This window comes from Semicossyphus pulcher, unplaced genomic scaffold (assembly GCF_022749685.1).
Source record: "Semicossyphus pulcher isolate SPU_LCO1_2020_fin unplaced genomic scaffold, fSemPul1.0.p SCAF_4, whole genome shotgun sequence".
Lineage (NCBI taxonomy): Eukaryota > Metazoa > Chordata > Actinopteri > Labriformes > Labridae > Semicossyphus > Semicossyphus pulcher.
The window spans coordinates 34,489,020-34,513,858 of record NW_027211715.1 but is presented as its reverse complement, the minus strand read 5'-3'; the positions used below and the strand labels follow the sequence as shown (position 1 = coordinate 34,513,858).

At 42.7% G+C, this 24,839-nt stretch overlaps 1 protein-coding gene across 1 annotated transcript; it reads right to left on the bottom strand.

The window, feature by feature from the left end:
• Window positions 1–1,804: 1,804 nt before the first annotated feature.
• On the bottom strand, window positions 1,805–24,821 carry LOC138607070 (nardilysin-like). The gene is made up of 31 exons (XM_069679617.1): window positions 24,762–24,821; window positions 23,438–23,649; window positions 22,991–23,267; window positions 21,980–22,061; window positions 21,577–21,730; window positions 20,433–20,506; window positions 20,218–20,313; window positions 19,988–20,110; window positions 19,673–19,730; window positions 17,963–18,036; window positions 17,647–17,716; window positions 17,470–17,547; window positions 16,540–16,660; window positions 16,261–16,319; window positions 14,685–14,739; window positions 14,123–14,227; window positions 13,742–13,865; window positions 12,944–13,030; window positions 12,711–12,830; window positions 10,996–11,047; window positions 10,763–10,913; window positions 10,412–10,539; window positions 9,584–9,746; window positions 9,455–9,486; window positions 8,320–8,458; window positions 6,612–6,659; window positions 6,476–6,528; window positions 6,156–6,239; window positions 5,866–6,073; window positions 5,324–5,413; window positions 1,805–4,223 (listed from the first exon to the last, which is right to left on the bottom strand). The coding sequence occupies exons 2-31, from the start codon at window positions 23,623–23,625 to the stop codon at window positions 4,002–4,004; spliced, it is 3,315 nt and encodes a 1,104-aa protein (XP_069535718.1). The 5' UTR covers window positions 23,626–23,649; window positions 24,762–24,821; the 3' UTR covers window positions 1,805–4,001.
• Window positions 24,822–24,839: the final 18 nt, after the last annotated feature.

Below are 24,839 nucleotides of genomic sequence, written 5' to 3'. Positions count from 1 at the left end.
ATATAAGTACAGTCCATTTACCATTATAGATGATTAAATATCTTTGGATTTATAGCTGGTCAGACAGTACTGCCATTGGAAACATCACATAAGGCTCTGGGGAATTATGAGTTGTTTTACTTGCTTTTCATCCTCACCTAGACTGATACTGTAAAGTGAATCTATGTTTCTGTTGTCAGCTGAGTAAGCACAAAATAGTAAATTCTGTACATGCTCATAAATGTCATAATTTAAAAAATAATTCACCTGTGTGATTCCCCTACCCCCGGTGGTCACCCCGCTGGGCTTTCTTATATGCAGTCGAGCCTCCAGACCCTAACACATTATACTTCTGTCCGTTGTCCCTCCTGTTTATAGGGAGGATACCCCTATCCTTTCGATGGTCTGATGTGAGGTCTTGACACACTTGCCATATGCAGGGAATATGGCCACCTTCTTAAAAATTAATCTGTATTGATTTAAGTCTGTTTCGTAATCGGCTACATTTTAAATACAGTTCAAGAACAGCCAGTGAATTTCTCACCTTGAACATCTCTTCAGACTGCTGGCCATCCCTCCTGGAACGTTACAGCTGTATGATACGATACGATAGGAAACGATGCGTTATACTTTATATCTTAGGTATGATGTTAATATGAGCAAGAGTTAACTGCTAAGTCATCTACTAACTGGAGAACTTGCTGAGACCTTCCGTGTTGTGAAGTGATCGCTAACCTGTTAAAAGCACAGTCATACCCAACCACTGACCTTTGAGTTCAGGCTCTAACAGTCACCCATCAATAAAACAGAGAAATAAAACATAATTGGATGCATCAGCATCTTTTTGCAAGGCCATCTGTATCTTGTGCTGTTTAGGGTCAATAAACACAAATGAGTACAATAAACAAAACAATAAAATTTTAATTATCTTATTCATATTTCTGTGTCCAGCATTGCCTCATTCTTTCTATGCCTACCTAACATACCTGCGTTTGCATTAGGGCTGGGCTGAGTTTTTCAAGTCTCTGTACAGAACAAGAATGGAATAGGGGCTGGTAGCTGGAGAGGTGCGAGTTCATTTCCTGGGTGCTGTCGAGGAGTTCATGTCCACGTGCAGCCCCTTCACTCTGACATCTCTCCATTAATGCATGTCCATGAAGTCCTGTTTGTGCATGTGTGTATTTCAGGCCTTTGTGTTTGTAGCATGTTTGTAAAAAGAGTGAAAAAAAAAGAATTTCCTCTCGTGGACTAATAAAGAACATCTTCTTCGTCTTCTTTGTCTGACTGGGGTTTTAGGTTTCGTTGAGCCAGCTAACACAAAGAAAGCCTGACTGGTTCAAACTTGCTACGTAGTACCAAGAAAAAAGTTTCACATTATGTTTGTTAAACTGTCTGCTGACACCTCACACCTCACTGTTGACATCACACCTTCAACTTTACTGAAGTTCATTACAGAAAAGATCATGTGGTGAGATACATGGTTCCCACTGGACAGGACAATTCAAAAGATTAAAAACTTTGACTTTGTTAGGAAACTAAAGCTGTCAGACAAATGTAGTAAAAAGAACAATATTTACCTCTTAGATGTTGATGCGGAGTAGACATATTAAATATAATTAAATCGAGCTTTTCCTGTAAATAACAAGTATCATACATTTAAACAGAATAAAATTAAAATCGAGGCATTTTTAAAACTGCTTTACAACTTTTTATTTCATTATTTTTTAGGGACAGAAAAACAAACAAAACTAACTGAAACATTTATGGAAATGTGTAATTAGTCTTTTGAATGATCATTAAAATGCTAATTTAATTAATTTTAAGTTAGTATCGTTAAACTCCAGCCCCCACAAACTACTGCAGTACATTCTGAGTTAAACACATCACAGTTTTTTATCACTGGCCACCAGATACGGTTTAGTCTGTACATTTAATTCTTCATATTCATCCCCAGTATTACAGTATGAACATGAATATGTAAACTCATATGTAATAAATAAAAACATAGTTTTGCAGTGAAACTGGCTGAAGTCACATTTAAATGATAGAGATGCCCTTCTTTGTCGCCTTTCAAACCAGAGCCCTGAGTCATTGCGCTGCATTCACTTCCCCCTGGAAATAATCGTACAAACTTTTTCACAGTTAAAAGCAACAAAGCGGACTCATTTAAACCCATCAAGAAGCAATGATTGTTATTCCCTGCTCTCTGTTTTCATGAGACAAAGAACACGTTATCCCTTCATATCAACTAAGGTACAGTATTTCCTTTGATTGATCCAGACTTGGTCGACAACTAAAATTCAGAGCGATCATTTTCCGCCAGAAATATGAGCTGAAGAGTTTTCTAGAAGCTTCGGGCCCGTTTTTATCGACATCTCAAAAACGCAAATTAGGAAAACACTTAGTTAATCTTACTTTTAGAAAAATGATCATTTCAACTTTCATAACTAAACTGAATGAACTGACTCGTGTCTGTGCTGATGTTTGCAGACGTTCAGGCACGGACATATCTTAGAGTGATTGTAAGGCTGCTTGATTAGAACAAAATTCATTATCACGATTTATTTGGTTAAAATTGACACCAGGATTTACTCTGCCATCGTGGCTCGAGCTGAACTGAACTGCTGCCTTCATAAAGACGGAAACTGCAAATCATTTTAGTGCACAACGCAGGAATCAATAATAAAGTTGAACATACTCTGGCTTTCTCATAATCAGATTTTTAAACGGCTGAAGGTTCGTTTGTTTTTCCCGAGCTGCAACATTGTTTATGAAAAGAAATGCAGCAAATTAAGTTAAACTTCTATTGTCTTGTTTACATAATCAAGATTTAAAAAACAGAATCTGATTAACCACAAAGCCCTAATTCATTGGGCTAACCGGATAGCTTGTTTCTCACTCAATGTTAACTGAGATCCAACTTCACATCCGAAAGCTTTAAACAGTCTTTCTACCTTTCATACTTTCTACAACAATAAATCAAACTTTTCACACTTCTTCTTCTTCAAACCAAATTTTGTTAATACAGCTGCATAAGAGCTCTCGAGTTATGTGTGTTAAGTCTCATTTTTACTCCTCAAATCTGTTTTCTTCCATTTAAAGCTTGTCCCTGCAATGATTGTCTGCCAGATCACAGGTAACCTACACTCAAAGCTGTACCTGAATGCATCAGGAACGAAGCTGCTGCCACTCCTCTAACATTGTTTTTTTACTGTGCAGACGTTTGGTGCGTTTCAGCATGCTAACTTGTCTCCTCGATTCCCCAGCTTGTGACTTTTCCCTGCATCTTAGCTCCACGCAGCGAGGATCTGAGAGACACGCAGGATGCAAAATGAACGCCACAGGAGGAGAGAAGTCTACAAACTAAACTAAATCAGTGAATGAAAAGCGGACATAGTGTTGCAGCTTCACCCGCCACAACTCAGCCTGAAGTTCAACCGTTCCTACAGATCTTAGGTGTTTACATGACCGAGGAAGGAGTTCTATATAAGAGACATGTTTGTATAGTTGTGGTATATTTCCTAGCACATCACATAAATGTATAAGTGTTTTAGTGCGTCTAAAATTAAGAGCCTAATCTAATCGCCTTTAAGTATAAATAGTTTTTTTAAAGCCAGGCTAGTTAGTGCAAATATGTTATTGGTAACAGTCATTATAAGGTCTGAGCTCAGGTATATTTAAGCATCCTATTTTTGCATACAAACTGCTACATGAAAAAGTGGAGTTATTTTGCGCTCTTTAATTTTTTCGTTTATTATTAAAAAGTGTCTGAAAAGCTTTCCAGAAGATTTCTGGGTCTGGTGATGAGATGTGTGATAAATACGGGCCCAGATCTTCACTTCTCCCACAGGGTGTGAACGCAGCATTATTACAACCACTCACATAATAGCTAAACAGGTGTGAAATTGTTCCTCAGTATGTGTCCGTCCTCTTTGATCCAACATCGATGCCAGCTGTTGCCACTGGTTACTTTCTCCGACACACAGAGAGACGACGAGGCGGGCTTCGGTTTCTGTCCTGACCTAGCTGAGGATTTTGTGGTAGGGGTGAAGGGGGAGGGAGGAGGTGAACGCTCTGATGTCGGTGATGAGTGTGACGTCCTGGAGCGCTGGCGAGGAGGCGGGCAGGAAGTTCAGCTCGCTGACTTCACCGTAGGCCGAGGAGGGAGGAGTTTCCGGGCTCTCTGGGCCGCAGGAGACGCTCTGCTCAGGCGGGTCGTTCTCCTCCACCCCGAAACCGACCACCTGGTCAGAAAAAAAAACAGGTTAAAATAACTGAACAAAGATTTACAAGCTTTCATGAAGTTAGCTAGTATTTCCTCTTCCTTGGATTTGAAACAGAAGTGCTCTGAATGTTACAGTCAGATTGTTCCCTCCCTCCATCCATCATCTACATCGCTGATCCTGTTCAGGGTCGTGGGGCGCTGGAGCCTATCCCAGCTGTCATTGGGCGAGAGGCGGGGTTACCTGGACAGGTCACATGTCAATCACAGGGACAGACAACCTTTCACGCTCACACCCACGAGCAATTTAGAGTCACCAATGAAGCTAACGAGCATGTCTTTGGACTGTGGGAGGAAGCCGGAGTACCAAGAGGGAACCCACACATGCACGGGGAGAACATGCAGACTCCACACAGAAAGGCCCACTACGTCTGAACCGGGACTCAAACCAGGAACCTTCTAGCTGTGAGGCGACAGTGCCAAACACTGCTAACCTGATTATTTTCCTTTCAGACAGCTGCTGTTTACAGATAATTTCTATTAAAATAAAAATACCAGTTATTTTACTTGATTTTACTTTAACTTAACTTATCCTACCTCTACCTATTTAACCCTTATACATTCTATTTATTGTTTTCTTAAATTACTCTTCTGTTCAAACCAGACATGATGATGGAGTTCATTCTTGCTAGCTCGAAGCGTCTGAACCTTTTTGCTCATGCGGCCACGTTTTGATGAAAGTTTAACAGTTGTGGCTCAAACACTGATTTAATAAGAATGATTTAAACTTTAAACTTAAGACTGTTGCTCTAGCGCCACCATCTAATTATACTTTAATTGTACTATGCTCTACTCTAGTTCTAGTTCTTTGATCTTAGGAGGCAATCTTGGACAGATAAGAAAAAAAGAAGGAAAATGTCTAAATTGGTCGTTTTGGTCGACTAAATATTGGTGTGGCCGATGATATACCTGGTTGGCCAACCCACGTAAAGTCTTTGTGTGAGGAACAGTGGGACTGCGGCATGTACATAAAACAAATGGAGGCTGCCGTTTTTTCTTTTACCTGCGTACCTGGTTTACAATTCATTAGCCCAGTTATAAAGTGAATACAAGGACACTTACATGCACGCTGAGCTTCCTGCTGCTGCTGTTTCTGTGCTGCAGGAACCAGGAGACCAGCTCCTCCTGACTGAAGAGCTTCAGGGCCTCGATCTGCAGAGAGCACAGCGGGTTAGAACCACGGAACAGAACCAGAACTAAAGACCTGCATCCACGACTAGCTCGCTGTAAGATTTACATGATTTACAAATGTACCTGCACGCTATATTGCAAGATCACAAGCTGTTTGTATTTAGAAAAATATCAAGGTGAGGGCTGTGACTAAAAACTTAAAATTATCGATTGATCTCTTTGTATTTGAAATGTCAGAAAAGTGATGTTTCAAGACTTTAAGTTATTCTGTTTCAGTTAAACTCAGAAAGGCAGAAAAACCGTTTTTTCACCTCCCTGTCTTAGAGACAATAAAGACCAGAAGTCCGATGCCAACTTACAGACACATTTCAGCTCATAGTCTAAATAAAACTAAAGGGCCTACATCTCGCCTAACACTAGAATATAAACTGAATGTAAGGACTTCACAGGAGGAGGTTGAAAGCGTGTCTCACCTCCTTGTTGAGACGCTTGAAGACGTACTGCTGTGTGACCACCTCAAACCAGTTCCGGTCCACCTCCTCTCCCAGGTGAGCGTCCTCGCACTCCTTCAGCTTGATGAGAGCGGTCACCTGCGTTTTAAACGCCTCCTCGCTCAGACTCGACAGACGCTCGCCGAAGCTGGCGAGGAACTCCTCGATCTTCGCCTCCACGAACTCGGTGCTGCGAGGACAGAAGAAGGAACGGCTGCTCAGTCGTCTGGAGCTTCACAGATACACAAACATGAAACAAGAGGGCAGCTCACCTGAACTTGGTGGCCTGTGTTTCCACTGTGACGGAGAATCCCAGCACTCCTGAGGTGTTCCTGCAGGTTGGGTACACCTGGTACCTGTGAGGGATGGATCCACATCATTACTCTGATCCATAATCTATTTCATGGAGTATCTTCAAATGCATCATTTCTCTAGAGTCTGTTACACCTAAGCTAAAAGAACCTGTAAGTAAAGAAACCATTTTAATTGATTGAAGTATTTAAATCGTGACATAAATAAGATTTAAACAGGATCATGTAAAAACAAAAAGATCACCCTTTAATGATCTCCATATAAATGACTGAAAACTGACCCCAGCGTCTCCTTCGTCCTCAGGAAGTCAAAACACGGCTCCTCCATGTGCATCTGTGGAGACGGACAGATGTCAAATAAAATCACCCACAGGACTCGTCAGTGTGCAGCTGCAGTTATAACTCTGTCACACTCACCACCATCAGCTCCATCAGAGCGTGCTCTCTCAGGTTCTTCAGCCCCGACTGCAACAGAAGAGAAAATATACACGTCAACAAGACAACAGTAAGAGAGGCGGAGGAAGTATTCTGAAAACCACCCTGTGAAAAGACTGTTACAAGTTCAATTCTGCCAGGGAAAACATAAACAAATGTACTATTGTAAAACATATTTTATTATGATTCATGCAGCAGCAGGATTTCATTGTTGTTGTTTCAGGCGGGAGTATTTTGTCTGGAACAGAAACTAATGATTGTTTTCAGTCTGGTTTAATCTGCTGATCATTTTTCTTCATCAATCAATTGATTGTAAAAATAATATTTGTGACAAAAGTTCACCACAGCGACGCCTTCAGTCCAAACCTCGAAATTATTACAAACACTTTAATTCAAATCATTCAAAGAAACATCAGCAGATCCATTCAGGAAGTGATTTTACATAAAAAATATGTTTAGAGATTAATTTTCTGACAGTCAACAAATTTATGAAGTGACTGAACGTTTGAGCTGCAGTTGTTTCAAGTCTTATTTAGGTCATTTATACAATTTAATTAAAACTGAACTCTTCTTCGGTTATTTGTTACGGTGACAAAACTGTAAGATAAAAGTAGTGAGATAAAAAGTCAAACATTGACCCTGAGATCAAATCAATGATCAAGATTACGTCAACCACACCATTACAACCATTTATCTCTAAAGTGTCGGATTATGAAAACAATAAGCACAAAGAGGAAGTCTGAAAACTATGCTGGAGTGTGAGGGCCACATTAAAGGAAACAAATCAGAGATTACGAGTATTAAGTCGTAATTAAGAATAAAGTTGTTATCTTATTAGATTAAAGTCGTACGTTCAGACTGTTGTTAGCCTAAACATCATAATGAAGGTAAATAGGAGAAGAGCAGCAGCCGCCTGCACTAAAATGAGGAACGTGTGAAGCATAACGTCACAGTGAACATCTTGTCAAGTTGTGCTTGTAAATGATGCGCAGGAGGCTTCACACAACGTGAGCCGGAGCTGTATTTACTGAACACACCGGGTAGCACGGAAGCATAGCATACATGTAACTCACGAGAACACGCGAGATCTCCTTCTTGGTAATGCGCAAGCACACTAAACAGCTATACATCAATATATTAGTATAGACTTCACAGATATGAAACACTTTGTCAGAGCTGTCAGGACTCTGAAAAGTGATTTGATTTGAAAATAACTCGTGATTTTAGTCACTTTAGCGCAGGCGGCGGCTCTTCTGATATTACCCTTCAAATTTAGATACAGGCTAACCGTGGCCTAAAACTACGACTTTATTTCGATAATATTACAGCTTGTTTTCCCTTAAAATTACGACTTTCTTCTTGTAATATTGCGTCTTTTTTCTCGTAACCTCATTAACGTTCCCCTAATACTCCGTCTGAGAAAACTGCCTCCAGCGTTTCTGTGGATTATTAAGAGGGTCAGAAACACGATTTCTAAAAGAGGTTTCATTGTTGATTTTTTTCTGAAGTGAATTTCAGATTTTCCATTCGTTACGAGGCTGATATTTAAACACCCTGGCAGTTAAAACTAAAAGAATAAGCATGACAAAGCAGGTTGTGTTTTTGTATGTGTGTGAACTGAACCTTAAAAACATGTTTTTTTCTCTATAGTGTGGCCGTAGTTTGTAGTCCAGTGTGATGGTGTTTCTACCTGGAAGTAGACGGTGACCTCAGAGTTGGCGTCGCCTTTGTTGAGGGATTTGACTTTACAGAGATGCTGTTTCTGAGGCAGCTCCACCACTCGGAACAGCACGGGGACCTCTGCTGACAGAGGCTGGAACTGCAGCTTACTGCACAGACACAGACAGGACTTTAAACATCACATTTACACACGAGATCAGACCGGGAGCGACATTTTTTCTAGATCGATTTCATGTCAATACTAATGTTTGTGTTTTATCTCCAAGATGTTAAAGTTTTATAACCACGCCTCTTTGCAGAATGTATGAAAAATTAACAAACGTAATATTAAGATCTGGGTGTGTAAAGTCGTCAAAATGTTAATATTCTTAGATTTTAAGCTTTGAATCATTTCAGAGAGTGAATGTTGTTTTCTCAGATGTTTTTGTCTGGGATGGAGGTGAGAGGTCGCTGGGTGAGAGGTCGCTGGGTGAGAGGACGCTGGGTGAGAGGTCGCTGGGTGAGAGGTCGCTGGGTGAGAGGACGCTGGGTGAGAGGTCGCTGGGTGAGAGGACGCTGTGTGAGAGGTCGCTGGGGGAGAGGACGCTGGGGGAGAGGACGCTGGGGGAGAGGACGCTGGGTGAGAGGACACTGGGGGAGAGGACACTGGGGGAGAGGACGCTGGGGGAGAGGTCGCTGGGTGAGAGGACGCTGGGGGAGAGGACGCTGGGGGAGAGGACGCTGGGTGGGAGGACGCTGGGGGAGAGGACGCTGGGGGAGAGGACGCTGGGGGAGAGGTCGCTGGGTGAGAGGACACTGGGGGAGAGGACGCTGGGGGAGAGGACGCTGGGGGAGAGGACGCTGGGGGAGAGGACGCTGGGTGGGAGGACGCTGGGGGAGAGGACGCTGTGTGAGAGGACGCTGGGGGAGAGGACGCTGGGGGAGAGGACGCTGGGGGAGAGGACGCTGTGGGAGAGGACGCTGGGGGAGAGGACGCTGGGTGGGATGCCGCCGCTTTTTAAATGATAAAAATCTATTTCTCTGGAGCTTGTGCTTCTCACTGCAACGTGTTAATACATTTAAAGAGATGATTAAAAATATAATTTAATGATGTTATTATGAAGGAAGTCTGACTTTTGAGTGTACTGATGAAGCAGGATACTCACTCAATGAAGTACTGCAGAAACTCCTTGGACTCCTGTTGGAGGAAACAAGAGTAAGAAAACTAATTTAGTTTAATATAACAAGCAGTAAACATTTCTTTAGCTGCTCTAAACTGTCTCGTGTCGTCTCACCGTGCTGGTGAAGTTTCCCTGCACCAGCCCCTCAGCGTACAGCTCCGCCTTCAGCCCGGAGACGAAGGTCAGGAGGTCGTCGACGGTCAGGCCCTTCATGACGGCCTGATACTTCTGAATGACCGACCAGCGACAGTGCTCCAGGATCAGCAGGCGGACGTCTCTGCAGACAGACGGACAGGAAGTCAACTCAGACCTCACCCCAGGTTTACATAATAATTGACTACATTCATTCACAACCTCTTTAACTGGGATACGTCCAACGTTTATTTTCTTTACCAGTTAAAATGTTGGTTATTTTAATGAGTAAACGATTCATCGTCTTTAAAATGCCAAAAAAGTGAAGTAAGCTCATCACAGGTTCCCAGAGCCAAAGTGACGTCAAATCAGACGTCCAAAATCCAAATCATTTACTTTCATCAATTACAAATACAAGCAGAAAATTCTCACATTTAAGAAGCTAGAAATAACTAATTTTTGACATTTATAGATTCAAATAAAGTTCCGTTAACCCAAAAGATGGCAATTATTACCTGTGCATTGACTTTACTCTAGCTCTACTGGGGGACTAGTATTTTTCATGTATGCAGTGGCATGAATACCTATTTTACTTATTCATTATTAAAACAGTAAACACCTAAACACATACTAATTATTTTATCTGATGGTTTAGATCAGATTGTTGATGGTCAGGTAGATGTCATTAGAATCATCTGACTTCCTCACATGCTGGTTATAGAAAAGGGTCCACCCAGATAGGTATAGGTGCGTGTGCGTGTGCGTGTGCGTGTGTGTGCGTGCGTGTGTGCGTGCGTGCGTGAGACGTACTTGCCGAGCCTCTCCGGTTTGATGAGGATGTTGAAGTAGGTCTTCTTCAGCTGCTCAGAGAACATGGTGAAGACGCCCGGCTCTGTGCTGAACTCGGCCAGATGATCCACGATCAGCTTCAGCAGCAGCTGAAACAGGAGGGAGGTCAGTGTGGAACATGATCTGCTGTGATGATGTGCGTCCTCGTGCACAACATCACTCGCTCTCTTGTGATACTGCTTAATTACATACGGGGTTTCAGTGTTTAAATAGATTTTACGCAGCGCCCCAACTTGTCTGAAACAGTGTTGTATTATAAAACTAAAGATTAAACTGAGTGACATCAGAGTTGATCATTTCGCGTCTCCTCACCGGCAGTTTGTGGTTGAAGCCTTTCAGCCGGATCACCAGGCCGTGCTCTCCGGCCACCAGCTTGTACTCCAGCTGAGCCACGTCGGCCTCGTACGCCGGCTCGGCCAGGTTGTGAGCCAGGACGTTCACGAAGAGGTCGAACAGCACCAGACTGAGGGAGGAAGGACACGGTTACACTGTGACATCAGAAGAGCATGGTCGATTTAACGTGGCTGTTCATGTTGGTTTCTTACTTCTCCGGACTCTTCTGAATCATCGGGGAGATCAGGTTGAAGCGAATATAAGCTGAAGATAAAGAACATACATGATTACATATCATTATTAAACCCATGAGTAGAAACTGTCCATGAGATGTTTCTACATTCACTTTAAACAGGACTCAGCACTGACTTTTAAAAGCCGCACCATGCAGCCGCTTTGGTTGCTGAAACTGAAAATACAGTTTTACTCGCCTTTTATTTTGGTGAATGCAGTTATACAAACGTGTTCTTAATGACATTAAAGAATGTGTGAAGGCTTTACTACACTAACCAGACGTGTAGAAAAAGAGCAGGTTTCAGCTGGTTCAACGGGGGACACCGTCACTCTTTATGCTGTTACTTATTTACATGAAAGACAAACATTGTCTCAGTTTTTAAAGCACCGATGAGTTAAACTCTCCACCAGAGGGAGCTGTTTATCTGTTAAGGCTACTACAGACACTATATCTTTAAGATTTACAAGTTCATATGACAATTAATTCTTTAACGCCACAGAAGTCATTCAGTTTATTTAAGGGTCATGTTGAGGACGTCCAGCAGCGGTTACAGACGATGTCTGAACACAGAACTTTTTGTTCTGATCCACGTGGCTCATAAAGCGCTGAAGAAAAAAACGACTCTTTGAAATCATCTAGTTTGTCTTTTGTGAAGCTGGGTCGTGTGAGGCACTCATCAATGCTAAGTGTAACGTTACTGTACAAATTAATAGTTACACAAAGGTTAGAACTCAAATATAAAGTGTGTGTGATTTAATTAAATGCAAAGGGAGTTTCAGTTGATGGTTCAGCAAATACAAAGTGTGCTTGTGCTCTGTGCTGCAGTAACATGTGACATCAGAAACTGCTTCACATGAACTTACAGTACAAGGAGGAACTTTTATTCTTTTACGTTTTCAAGTAGTTCTTTCTGAATTTACTCCTGAACGCAGCATTTCACCACATCCAGGAGCTACGGAGCAACGTGATCCTTAACGGGAGTTTCTTTTGGCTCTGTTTTTGGTCTCCACCAGCTCCTGAAGGAAACAACCGTCTCTCCAGCTGCTAAATGCTCCACTTTCTTCACCACTGGTCTGTAACTGTGTCTGTCTGTTTGCTGCCGGGCAGGTTGAGTAATGTGACTTTTGTACAGCGGACAATAGTCAGCACGGCCCTGTTAGGAGCAGCCAGCCGGAGTTGTAGGGTGTAGGACTCTTGTGGCTAAAGTACGCGGTTCTCCTGACCCCGTCTGCAGCGGTGCTTAGCTTAGCTTCTGTCAGGAACTCTGGCCGGCTTCTCCTAACAGGGCCGTGCTGACTGTTATCTACTGTAGTGTAGAACTGTACTGTAGTACACTTACTATTGATAAGTACCTCATACAACCCCACTTCAATAAACCATGTGAACTATGTGTTTACGTACGTTTCAAAGGCAAATGTAATATTTACATTTAAACATGTTTAACCCATGAGCCCTGTCTCACCTCCAAACATAACATAATAAATAAGAATTTATATCTGATGTGGTTTTTAACCTTACATATAACTATATATAATAAGTTAACATGCCGTCCCTCTCCCTCACTGAAAAGCATCTACACTTTGTTTCATAGTGAATCATGATCAGCTGCAGCCTCATTATCAGCAGCTGAACCCAGAACACATTCATGCTACTGCTCACACAGCTTCAGGGGGACATGACACCTGCACTCACCTTTGGGGATCTTGAACTTGTTGTCCTTTTTGTACCACAGACAGCCGCGCTCGTTGTTGACGATCCTCACAGGAAACTCTGTGTCCGGACAGTCGGACGTTTTCAGGGTGAAATCCGTCGCTGCAGCACAAGAAGAAGGAAAACAGTAAATAAGAACAAAGTTTGTTGTTGTCAAATGTTGAATTTCTGGTTCTTTTCTGCTCATGTAGGTTTAAAATAATGTTTGTACTGACCGATGAATTTGTTCTCAGCAGGAAGGTGCAGTTCAGAGTTGAGTTCGAAGTCTCCGGTCCAGCGCTGAGCCCAGTCCTCTGAGATGTCTGATGAGTCGAAACAAACACACCCATCTTTAAAGTGATCGTCATAATGACACTTTCCTTATATTTGTTTGGTCATTTAAACTCTGCTTCTTTTGTGTCAACAGTAACCAGGACGACACACGACCACTCCAACATTTTCATTCATTTAATTTGAACATGTTTGAGAGACTACGGGACTTCATCAAACCACCCCACACACCCTCTCCACACACACTTCCACTTTGCTCGTGTGGAGGCTCCACCACATTGGGTGCCATCTGAACCTCTTAGCGTGGAGTGGGAGGGGCTTATAAACCCTCCAACAGTGACTCTGCACCGATGCACACTTACTGATTACAGCCAGGTGTCTCAATTGGCAGAAGTCTGTGTGTACATGTCAGCGTGTATGTTTTGTTTTGGATTCGAAGAATGGAACGTCAACAGTAAATAAACGGATCATCTTATCCACAGAGGAAAACACATTAGGCATTGTTTGATTGCTTTGTTAAGAACACGCGTCCAAAACGTGTTCCCAGTTCATCCCTCAGTGGCTTATTTAGATACGTTTTATAGTAGTTAAGTCACTACAGAGATAATTGTTCTCAGCATTGAGCAGGAAATAAGATAAGACCAAAAAATGACACAAAGGGCATTTATAGGAAACAGACAGAGCCACACTAACAGTGTGTGTGTGTGTGTGTGTGTGTGTGTGTGTGTGTGTGTGTGTCGTACCCTCCATGCTGTAGCAGGTACCGAACCATTTTTCTCTGAGTGGACAGTGACCTTCGTTCTCTGGTGACAGCAGCAGCAGGTTCGCTCTGTCAGGAGTCAGCAGGGACAGAGCAGCACTGATCACCTGTAACACACGCACAACAAATATAAAAAGCATGTCGTCAGTATAAACTACACTGTAAAAATGTTGTTCTGTTTAAAACCAGTTTAAAGGCTTTATCACATTTAGTTCCTGAATCCGGCCTGAACCCTCCCCAGGACGGGATTTCCTGATCGAATCCGATTTCAGAATCCTTTCTTAACAACCCATTCTCAAGATTTGATCCAATCCGACAGCCGTAATCTGATCAGATTTCTGGTGAACACCTGGCTTCTGGTTACCTGCGGGTCGTACTCAAACATGAGCTGGTCTCCGGTCAGGAAGTCCTCTCTGGGAAACAGCTGCATGTTCTCACAGATGTTCTCCACAAACTCGATGGGATCCGTCTGTCAGACAACAACACACAGACGACAACATATTTAAACTAAACCATTAACTTTCACTGAATATTAAAACCTGCCAGCAGAGTTTTCCTGTCTGAGTTGCCTCCATGAAGGCTTTAAATAAACTGATATATATATATAATCTCTAGGTTAACATCTGCAGCACAAACTGTTGATTCTTAGTGATGATTGACGGTTTAAAACCTGCTCTGTGTTTGCATCCTGAGGCCTCATCTCTTTAATTCAAACTCCATTATATCTCCATCTTATAAGCCGTGTGGGAGATTTAACGATCACAGCTGATGAATCATGATCCTGGAACATCGCCTGTCGCATCCTCACAGAGATGAAGCTGATTAATTAACACTCAAGAACATCTGACTGTGGATCTACCTGCTGACAGACGTGTGTTGTTATTTAGCTGTTGTCACATTCATTTACTCAAACAGAGAGCGAGTACCTGCTCCTGATAGTGGAACTCGTTGGCTTCTATCTTCTGAATTTCCTCATAGATCCTGAAAAATACAAAAATTATAATATTAAACATGTAAAAATATAAAACCTGACAGAGAAACAAGAAGAACGTTTTCAAACAAGGACAGAAACGTACAGATATCAGTTTGTTTACATGCAGGGCCCAGCTGTGCAAAAGCTTTCATCTGGATCACGTAGTTTCAAATCCCATTTGTCCTATCCAGGGTGAGCTAATCCAGCTTCCTTTTGTCCTGGATTTTCAAAGTAAAAGTGGATCGGATCAACCTGATCAGATACAGAATTTTCAAACTCACCTAATCTGGATTACCAGAGCGCTAAATGGGACTACACTCTACCCACAGGGACGCCAAAATCCACACAAAATAAAACTTCATCAAATTAAATATTAATGTTTGATATCGATGCTCGATTTAGTAGATTGTTTTATGGGAACAAAATCCTTTATTTTTTTTTTTTTTTACAACTTTAATGTCGACTTTATCTGCTATGTCACTGTAGAGATTCAGCAATTCAAGTGTTAAATATAAAAATCTCTACAGTGTAAACCACACTGGGGGCGCTGGTTTAGCTCAGCTGGTAGAGAAGGCGCCTCATGTACAGAGACTTCAGTCCTAGTTGCACTGATCGCAGGCTCGACTCCCAGTCTGCTGATCATTTGGTGCATGTCATCCCCCGCTCTCTACTCCCCTCATCTGCTGTCTCTCTTCAGCTGTCCTTTTGAATGAAGGCAAAACTACACTGTAAAAATGTTGTTTTCTTTGACCAGTTTAAAAGTTTAATCACATTTAGCTCCTGTAATCCAGCCTGAATCCTCCCTCTGCTGGGATCAGGACCATCCTGATGTGTGGATGGAAGTTTTCCCAATCCTAATCAAAAGTTTAAACACAAACTGGAGGTTTGATCCAGATTATCTGATCTAATCCCATTTCACAATCCTTTTTTTCTTTTGAACAACCCGTATTTTATCCGACAACTTTAATCCGATCAGATTACCTTTAACGGTCGGGCTCCGGACGAGAAGGATTATTTGATCCTGGATAGCAATTAATGGGATTTTAAAATCCAGATTATTCTGATCCAGATCAAAACCTTTGAATAACTGGGCCTGGACTGTTTCTGCATCAAGGTACCGCAAATATGTACCTTAAAATCTGAAATATAAGACGCAGTCTGTTTTTGAGAGTCTTTCAGAGGGAAAACGGTTATCTATAGCTATTAATTAATAAAACATGTTATTTCAACACTATTTCAATTTATTTTCATTTGAAACACATTCCAAGTTTTTAATCCTGCTAGAAACCGCTGCGGTAGTTTTGAGGCTGTTGTGGTGACAATCATGACAGCACATGACCGTGACAAAGTTTTAGCCAGATTATAGCGCCATCGTCAATAAAATACCTCACTTGCTTTTTTATTGGTATATAGGTCGCACCGGTTTATAGGACGCAGCCCACTTTCTAGATGAAAGAAATGTACTGAAAGTGTCTCTAATACACCGACTTCTACAGTTAGTGTATGCGTGTGTTTGTGTGGAGGCTGACCTCTGCTGTGGACCCAGAGTCCGGAGCATCTTCAGGTACTGGAACACAAAATGAACCACCTGCACAGACGGAAATATAAAGACTCATTAAACTGTGATAAATAAATTAAACAGGAAAACTTCGTAGTGAGGAATGCTCCACCTCGTGTGGACACTTTGATCATCACTACGTCAGGAATGTTTGGAATCAGGTGTTAGAGGCTCGGTCACATCGGGGGGGTCACAAGTACAGAAAGACAAACGTATTAGTGTGTGTCTGTGTGCGTGCATGTGTGTTGACCTGGTAGAAGTTCTGGTAACCCTGGTCCGTGAGGGTGATGGAGATGGAGAAGATGGAGTAGGTGGTGTTCTGGTCAAAACCAGTCTCACTGTTTCCTCCAAACAGAGCAAGAGCCCAGCACCTGAATACACACACACACACACACACACACACACACACACACACACACACACACACACACACACACACACACACACACAGTATGTAGAAGTGAGTCCTCTGCACTTACAAAAAAGATAATTCTGCTACTTTTAAACCTTGCCTCATTTATTCATACTTTATGGTGTAACTGACTAAAAGGCACAACAAGTTTTGGAAATGTAATCAAAGGTCGTCCACTAAAAGTTCTTGTTGTTTCCACTGACAGGCTCAGATTGTTCTTCTAAGTGTGTGACAACATGACAGAAAGGATCCCTACAGAGATAGACCTTTTTGTTACAGAGGAAGATGATTGTTTTAACCACACACAGACGTTACATCGCTCTCTGCACACACACCAGACTCCATTCAGAAAAACAGGGATTTTAGCTCAAAGAACACAGGAGCTGCTGGTGTACCGCTGCCTCGATCTGTTAGTCTGTTTGTGTTACTGTGTGACTTTGGTGTTTGACATTGATGTTTTTGTGAATGGAGTCTGGTGTGTGTGCAGAGAGCGATGTAACGTCTGTTTGTGGTTAAAAAACAATCATCTTCCTCTGTAACAAAAAGGTCTATCTCTGTAGGGATCCTTTCTGTCATGTTGTCACACACTTAGAAGAACAATAACAAACTTTTAGTACTTTGAAAAGGCGCATGTTCCCTCAAAGATTACATTGATGCAGACATTATAGTTTGTTTTGTGGCTGCCAACTGAAGAACTCTACTGGAGCAATTCCAACATTTCTTTATGTATTTAGAGCCAGTTTAATCTTTCGTTGCTTCATGACTCACTTCTTCCTCAGCAGCGACAGGATGCTGCCGGTTCCTTCGTGTCCGATCAGCCAGGAGATGTAGTGAAGAGGCTTCACTCTGACAAAAAAACACACAAACTCTGTGAAGTCATATTCGACAGAGAGAAGAGCAGCAATCTGAGAGACTCCCCTCTCTCTCTCTGTTGTTTATACTCACCTGTAGTGTTTCCCCTGCGGTGGTACGGCCCAGCTGATGGTCAGAGCATGAACCTTCCTCACAGGAACCACTGCAACACACATACTTATGTATTAGTTTAAAAACAACAACACTAAATTCAATCAATCAAACTTTATTCATAAGAGCAACTTTCTATAATGTCAATGCAATTTAAAGTTCTTAACAAGCAACTGAATAAATGAGACTAATGCAGACCAGAACAGCGGAAACAAGTTAACTGAATAATAATAAAAGACATTACATGCATGTAATATTAATAATATTACTAATGATAATAACACAAGCAGTGTCTGACCTCTGTAGAGTTTGTTGAAGGCCGGTGTGTCAAACGGCTGCTGGAGGTGAGAAAAGTCGGCTCGAGGTTCACCGCTGGAAAACAAACACTTTTACATTTACACATATCACATGTTTTTTTTTACTTTGATTGTGGTGAAGAGAACACTGAGCCAGACATCTTACATCTTGCCCTTACAAGCAACACAGGCACCAATGTTCAAGTCCCTGCAATAACCAGATACAGCTGTATTTGAAGGACAAAAATCATGTTGACAGATTACGCTCAGAGCAATGTACTGCAACGTTAAGGAATTCCCACGCAACACTGTGAGTAACAACATGTAGACCACCTACAGACGGTGGCGAGTAGGCATATATACCAGCTTTTGTTGATTCATATTTACTGTGATCTCTCTCTCTCTCTCTCACATGCATGAGCTCGTCGTCCAGCTGGCTTTAGCCAAACTATCACAAAAAAGAAGAGCGACTGACGCGATTGAGGATGAACAATAAGAATTAATATGTTTGAATGTTTAGCAGCCACTAACAGCTAATATATATGGAGCAAGAGGCAGCACGGAGGTCAGCTGGAGGGCTAACTGTGTTCAAGTGGAGCAGGAGGTCACATGAGTGACGAGGTAAGGCCGGAGATATTCTTTCTTTTTAACCTTGCGTTCGGGTACACAACCGTCTGTGCCATGAATGTAATTGTTCACGCGTCTTTGCACTACGTGTGTTACTGGAGGATACCAGAGAGCTCAGGCCGTATGTAACTACCGTACATGCAGGATATAAACAACAGACATGGAGACACTCGAGGAGGTTACTGTGATGTTCATTCTGAGATCACAGCAGAAACAGCTTCTGTGTGTTCAGTGGACAGAACACACCGTCTGCACCGTCCCCGCTCCGTCTCTCCAGCATGTTCCTCCGTGCACGGACGTAACGCTCCCGGACTTGTTTCCATTTAGTTTTGCAGGTTTCCACGTCGACTTCTGAAACAGAACTTGTCTGTCTGCAGCTGTTTGACAGGCATGTTTGTCTCTGTGCAGCGGCAACGACACATCATACAGATGTGGATCACTGTGGACTTGGTCTATCAGCTCGTCTTCAGAACTTTCTAACCATTGTTGTCCCTGCTGCTGTGTCGACCCTGTCATATCCCCTCTGCCTCTACACTGCCCCTACTGGTCATGCTGCATCTCATGTATGTGTAGTGTTGACCTTTGAGGACGTGCACAAACAGACACTGGGAACGTGGGGCAGCCATCATGAGCACATGAACGCCTACTTAAAAGCAAGTATATCTCAGGCCTTAGACGGAAAATATTCAGTGATTTCTGTAGAACAGCTAACATGGTAACGTTTGTCTGAGGCACTATGATGAGGAAACCAGCTCTGAATGTCCAAAAAAGAAGCTACATTAGAGCTTTGACGATGACCTGTTGAGATGGAGACATGAAAAGTTTGTCTGTTTTCTCTTATTAATGCATCATTTCAGTTTATTCTTCCGTATATCAAACAGTAATGTGATATATTGTTTTTGAAGTTAAATTAATTTTAAATACGAACGAGAGAGTCAAGAATCTTGTGCACTGCAGTGTTTCATGCGGGCAGGAACCACTTCAAAGAATGCTTTATAACATCACTAACGTCAAATCAATAAATGTGATGTCCATGATGACACTCTAATGTAGCGAGCAGCTGTGTGTTTGTGTTTGTGTCTTACTTGTTGGGAACTTTGATGAAGATCTCTCTCACCCACTGCTCCAGAGTGTCAAGAGTCTCTGAACAACGAAAACACCATCAGCAGAACATCTCACCAAAAACAACAGCTCCCTCAGCTCATCTGTAGCACAGCATGCTAACGTTAGCTGTGGATCAAAGAGCACCTAAACAGCCGCTGAAAATCATGACCCAATCGTTTCCATCCTTTTATTTGTCAATCCTCCAGAACAAAATGCAGTCAAATAAAAAAACCGAGGCAGACATCTTGAAATATTCCCAGATTTTATGATTCTCCGTGGTGAGTTTGTGTGCGTACCTTTGGACTGGACGGTGAGCGTCATGTAATGAGCAGAGTAATATCTCTTCCAGAAGTCTCTGAGCCGCTGGTAGGTGTTGATCTGTTTCTCTCTGGGCTCGTGCTTTAATGTCTGAGCGTTACCTGGCAGGAACAGAGTACAACAGTGATCACACCTGAAAATGTCACTACTTCTATTTTTTAAGGTATTAAAGAAACAAAGATGAAGACTGCAGGAGCGACGTTGTTACCCCAGCAGAATTTGCTCATAGGGTGTCCTGGCTTAGCCAAACTCCCAAACAGCATCTCTTTACGATGCGAGTCAGACGGCCTCGCCAACTGGTACTCTGAACAGGAAATGATGAAAGGGCCATGAAGGAAGAGATAAATGTGTGAAAACATCACTGTAAAGCAGACACTGAAGAGCCAGTGGTGCCGTTTCAGTGTACTATCAGTGTGGACTCACCGCTGTCCACAGCCTCCACCTCTCTGTCGATGGCGTCTTCGATCATCAGAGGACAGATGAAGAACTGAGCCCACCTGAAACACGCAGAGACAACAACATGTTTGTGTTTTCACCTTCTTTCTTCATGATTTTCTCTTCAATCACAAGCTGCTTCATCTTAGCTATCTCGTCTTCTTCTCTAAACATGACTTAGAATCAGTTCCAACAAGCATATCTCGAGAACCTCACCCTCAGTCCCACCCCCTTTTCCCGCTATAATAACAGCTGAGCAATTGGTGGTAACTAAACGAACTTTCCCCTTTTCTGTCTACAATTCACTAGTTATCGTTTATCCATCCATCCATTATCTGTATCGCTTATCCTGTTCAGGCTCGCGGAAGGGCTGGAGCCTTTCCCAGCGTCCTTGGGCGAGAGGCAGGGTTACACCTGGACTGATCGCCTGTCAATCACAGGCCTGACACACAGAGACAGACAACCATCCACACTCATTCACACCTACGAGCAATTTAGAGTCACCAGTGAACCTAACGAGCATGTCTTTGGACTGTGGGAGGAAGTCGGAGTACCCGGAGGGAACCCATGCATGCACGGGGAGAACATGCAGACTCCACACAGAAAAGCCCACTACGTCTGAACCAGGAACCTTCAAGCTGTGAGGCAACAGCGCTAACCACTGCACCGCCGTGCCACCCCAGGCTTGTTTATGTTGAACAGAAACTACATTTAGAAAATGGTTCACCAGCTCTACCTGAGACATTCACCTGCAGACGTCTCCTTGCCTGTCATGTCAAGTCATCATCCACAGAGTGCGGGTCTAAAAACAGCAACAGTGACAGCGTGGCGACAGAGAGAACATCAGTCGTCCTGTTGGGAGAGCATCTGAGTGCTCATGGTGATCTCTAATGAACCGGTTGACCTCCCATCGGAGAGACAGATGTCCCACTAAGAGCTGCCATCGACACACACACAGGACACTGGCCCTCACGACAGGGAGATGCCTAAAAACGTATGTTCTGACAGGGTTCCCTCTGTAACAACGAAACGTGAACCTACTGAAGCTCTGTTACAGCCTCAAGAGCTTTCTCTTTGTAAGACCTGAAAACTAAAATTACCCATCTCTGTAACCTTTCAAAGCTGGCCTCACCTGTCCAGCGCCTCTCTGAAGTACTTCCTCTGCACATCAAACTGGAAGATGGTCCTCTCACAGTCGGTGGAAGCGTTGTCGCTTCCTCCGTGCTTCTTCAGGAAGGCGTCGAAGCCGTTCTCCGCTGGGTATTTCTCGCTGCCCATAAACACCACTGAACATCAGGGAGGAGGACATAAAAGGAGATAAACTCATAAACAAAAATGTCTAGAAACCATTTCTGAAAATCTTTCAGGATGCAGCATTAAAGGTGCCCTGTCGAGTTTGCCTACAAAGTAATCTGTGTATGTTTGCATGTGCACCACATAACAGCGACCCACACACGTGAGAAATTTGCTCTGCTTCACAACTAAGAGTCAAAAACTTCACAGGGGACCTTAAACTGATATCACAGTGGACTCACTGTGTTCCAGGAAGTGGGCGAGGCCGGGCAGGTCGTCCGGGTCACTGAAGCTCCCAACACTGATGCACAGAGCAGCTGCTGCCTGGAAACACACACACACGCACACACACTTGAATCAAGTCATTCAGCTTGTATAAGACCGTCAAGGGAATTAATCAAAGTTATTAGAGCATAAATTTAAAGGGGTAATTCCCATATTTTAAATCTGGGCAATATCTACATGAATAATATGTAAAAATGTTTTAAATGTCTCCAGTAGATGTGTTCATCCTGCAGCAGTGAAACAGGCTGCAACATAATCCTTGATGGGTCAAAGGTCGTCCACTAAAAGTTCTTGTTGTTTCCACTGACAGGCTCAGATTGTTATTCTAAGTGTGTGACAACATGACAGAAAGGATCCCTACAGAGATAGACCTTTTTGTTACAGAGGAAGATGATTGTTTTAACCACACACAGACGTTACATCGCTCTCTGCAAACACACCAGACTCCATTCATTAAAACACTGATTTAAGATTGCAGAACACAACTCCACAGCTGCCTCAACCCATTAGAATGTTTGTATTTTTTGTGACTTTAGTGTTTTAAAGAGGTTTGGTTGTAACACAACAAAATAATAAAAAGAAAAATGAATCGACCCAAGCAGCAATAAACCAGAAAGACCAGAAACAGTGTTATTGTCAATGGAGTCTGGTGGCTTTGAAGAGAGCGATGTAACAATCTCATTCTGCTGGCAGAAACAAGAACATTAAGTGGATGTACTTTGAATTGCCCCAAATATGACATTGCATCCATTACAGCCTGCCACCTGGGCAATCTACCTCAGAAATGCCAAAACTTTTTGCACCTGTTAGACCTTAAAATATGTAACAATAGTGCCATGTTTCAAAATACCACATTAGCCTTTAAATATCACATAGACTCTGTGTGGTCAAGGACTAAAAACAAAGCCTCATCACCATCAAACACCTGAAGTTTGTTACTTTAGATTAGTGAATTTTATGTCACCCACCTGCTTCTCAGAGCTCCCTCTCTTCTTCTTCCCTGCGTTCTCCTCGTCTAGCTCATCAAAGTCGCTGTCCTGCTCTTCCTCTTCGTCTTCCTCCTCGTCCTCTTCCGAACCCTCACCAGAGTCTCCCTCATCTTCACCTTCCTCCTCTTCTTCCTCCTCTCCCTGCCCCTCTTCTGTTTCCCCCTTGTCGTCTTCGTTTTCACTGCCTCCTTTCCCGTCTGAGCCGCTGAAGTCAGAGATGAGGAGCGCTCGGAGGCCGTTACTCAGCTCGATGTATCTGCAGAGAGCGGGAGAGGGTCAACGTTGATATGGTTGAGCACGAAACGCCAAAAAACACCGGAGCATATTTAAATGTAGTTTATGCTTTGAGCTCAGGCTAAAATCACAGATCCCTTATCACAGAATCTGTCATGTCTGACATTTAAACCAGACGCCGTTCTCTCCCACCTGTATTTCTTTGGGTCACTGGGCGATTTGATAATCTCTGGGTCTCCCTGATCTTCTACGGCGGCTCCTCCATCTCCAGCAGCCAGCTGGGACCTGACATCCTGCGGCGGTGGCGGTTCACCCTGGTCTGGAGCAGACACCTGACCCGGCACACTGCACCCGCTGGCTGACTTGTTGGTTTGAGGCATTTTGAGACCTCTTGAATCACAGCACTGGAAATACAGGGGGACATACTTTATTGTTATTAGGGCTGCAAATAACGATTATTTCCAATTGACTGATATGATGTAAAATCTGTAAAAAGTAATGTTATCATTTTACCCAGTGCCAAATCAATTCATAGTCTAAAACCCCTAATTGTTCTGTTTTACTACATTGTAGGAAAGGAAAAAGGGAGATATCTACGCTCTGGAGACGCTGAAACTATTAATTGTTCAACATGTTTCCAGTATTATCTGGTTCCAGCTCCTCTCTCCTCCTCTTCTTATCTTATTTTGTGTCATTTTAAATTTGTATTCATTTAGTATGTATGTTGAATGTATAGTCATTTTGGGGGTTGTGTGGTGTGTGGATTACAAAAATCAAAGAGCTTAAACATGTCTCCTTGAACTCTAGAAACGGTGTACATGAGGTAATGTGACTGACGTTTAATAATAAATTCAGACCTTTAATCAGTTAAGAATTTTTTTTAATTTTCTGGAAACTGTACAAATCTCCACTTCTAGGCTCGGAAGCAGATATGAATGTAACTGTGTGCTGTCTACTTAGTTTCCGCCAGGAAGAATATATAATCTTAGACAGAGGCTACTTCGTTTGGGTTGATTAATAAGAGAGGCTGAAAATATCAGATTTTATTGATGCAGTTTGGTGGCACAGCCTCGTCGCGAGAGAACTGTACTGGGAGATATCAATACTATTCGCCGGGGAACAGAAGCCTTCGTTAGAATACGTGAATACTAATTGGGCAACAGATAGCTAAGTTGTCAGGAAACGCAGGAAAGCTAGCAGGCTAACGGTTGAAGCTAACTCCAAATATTTACAAACAACGTCACTACGGTTACTTTAAGCTTAAAAAGACAGGTCATAATTAGCTTAGTAAGAAGGTAATTTGGTTTATTAGGCTAAAGACCGGCTTGGTTAGCTGTATATTAGCTTTCGGTAATCCTGTTGAATGACACAACACTTACAGTTAAACAGTTAATTTAGCTACACTGGCTAAAACACGAAACGTTTCGTGTAGCCGTTAGCTAGCCAGTCACATCTGAGCTCTAAAACATGACCCTGTAGTTTGGTTAGTTTTACTTTGATGTAAGGACAGGCTCACCTTTCAGCTAGCTTAATGTTGAAGGAAGTTTGGAGGTTCGGTTTCAGTACAGCCGCCTAGCCTGGGTCTGCTAGCAGT

Excerpts from the sequence above, each read along its gene's own strand:
- LOC138607070 (XM_069679617.1), bottom strand. The coding sequence starts at position 23,625 with ATGCCTCAAACCAACAAGTCAGCCAGCGGGTGCAGTGTGCCGGGTCAG. Across the intron at positions 23,268-23,437 it reads AGTGACCCAAAGAAATACAG|ATACATCGAGCTGAGTAACG; the intron begins GTGGGAGAGAAC and ends CGCTCTCTGCAG. Across the intron at positions 22,062-22,990 it reads GAGGGAGCTCTGAGAAGCAG|GCAGCAGCTGCTCTGTGCAT; the intron begins GTGGGTGACATA and ends GTGTGTTTCCAG.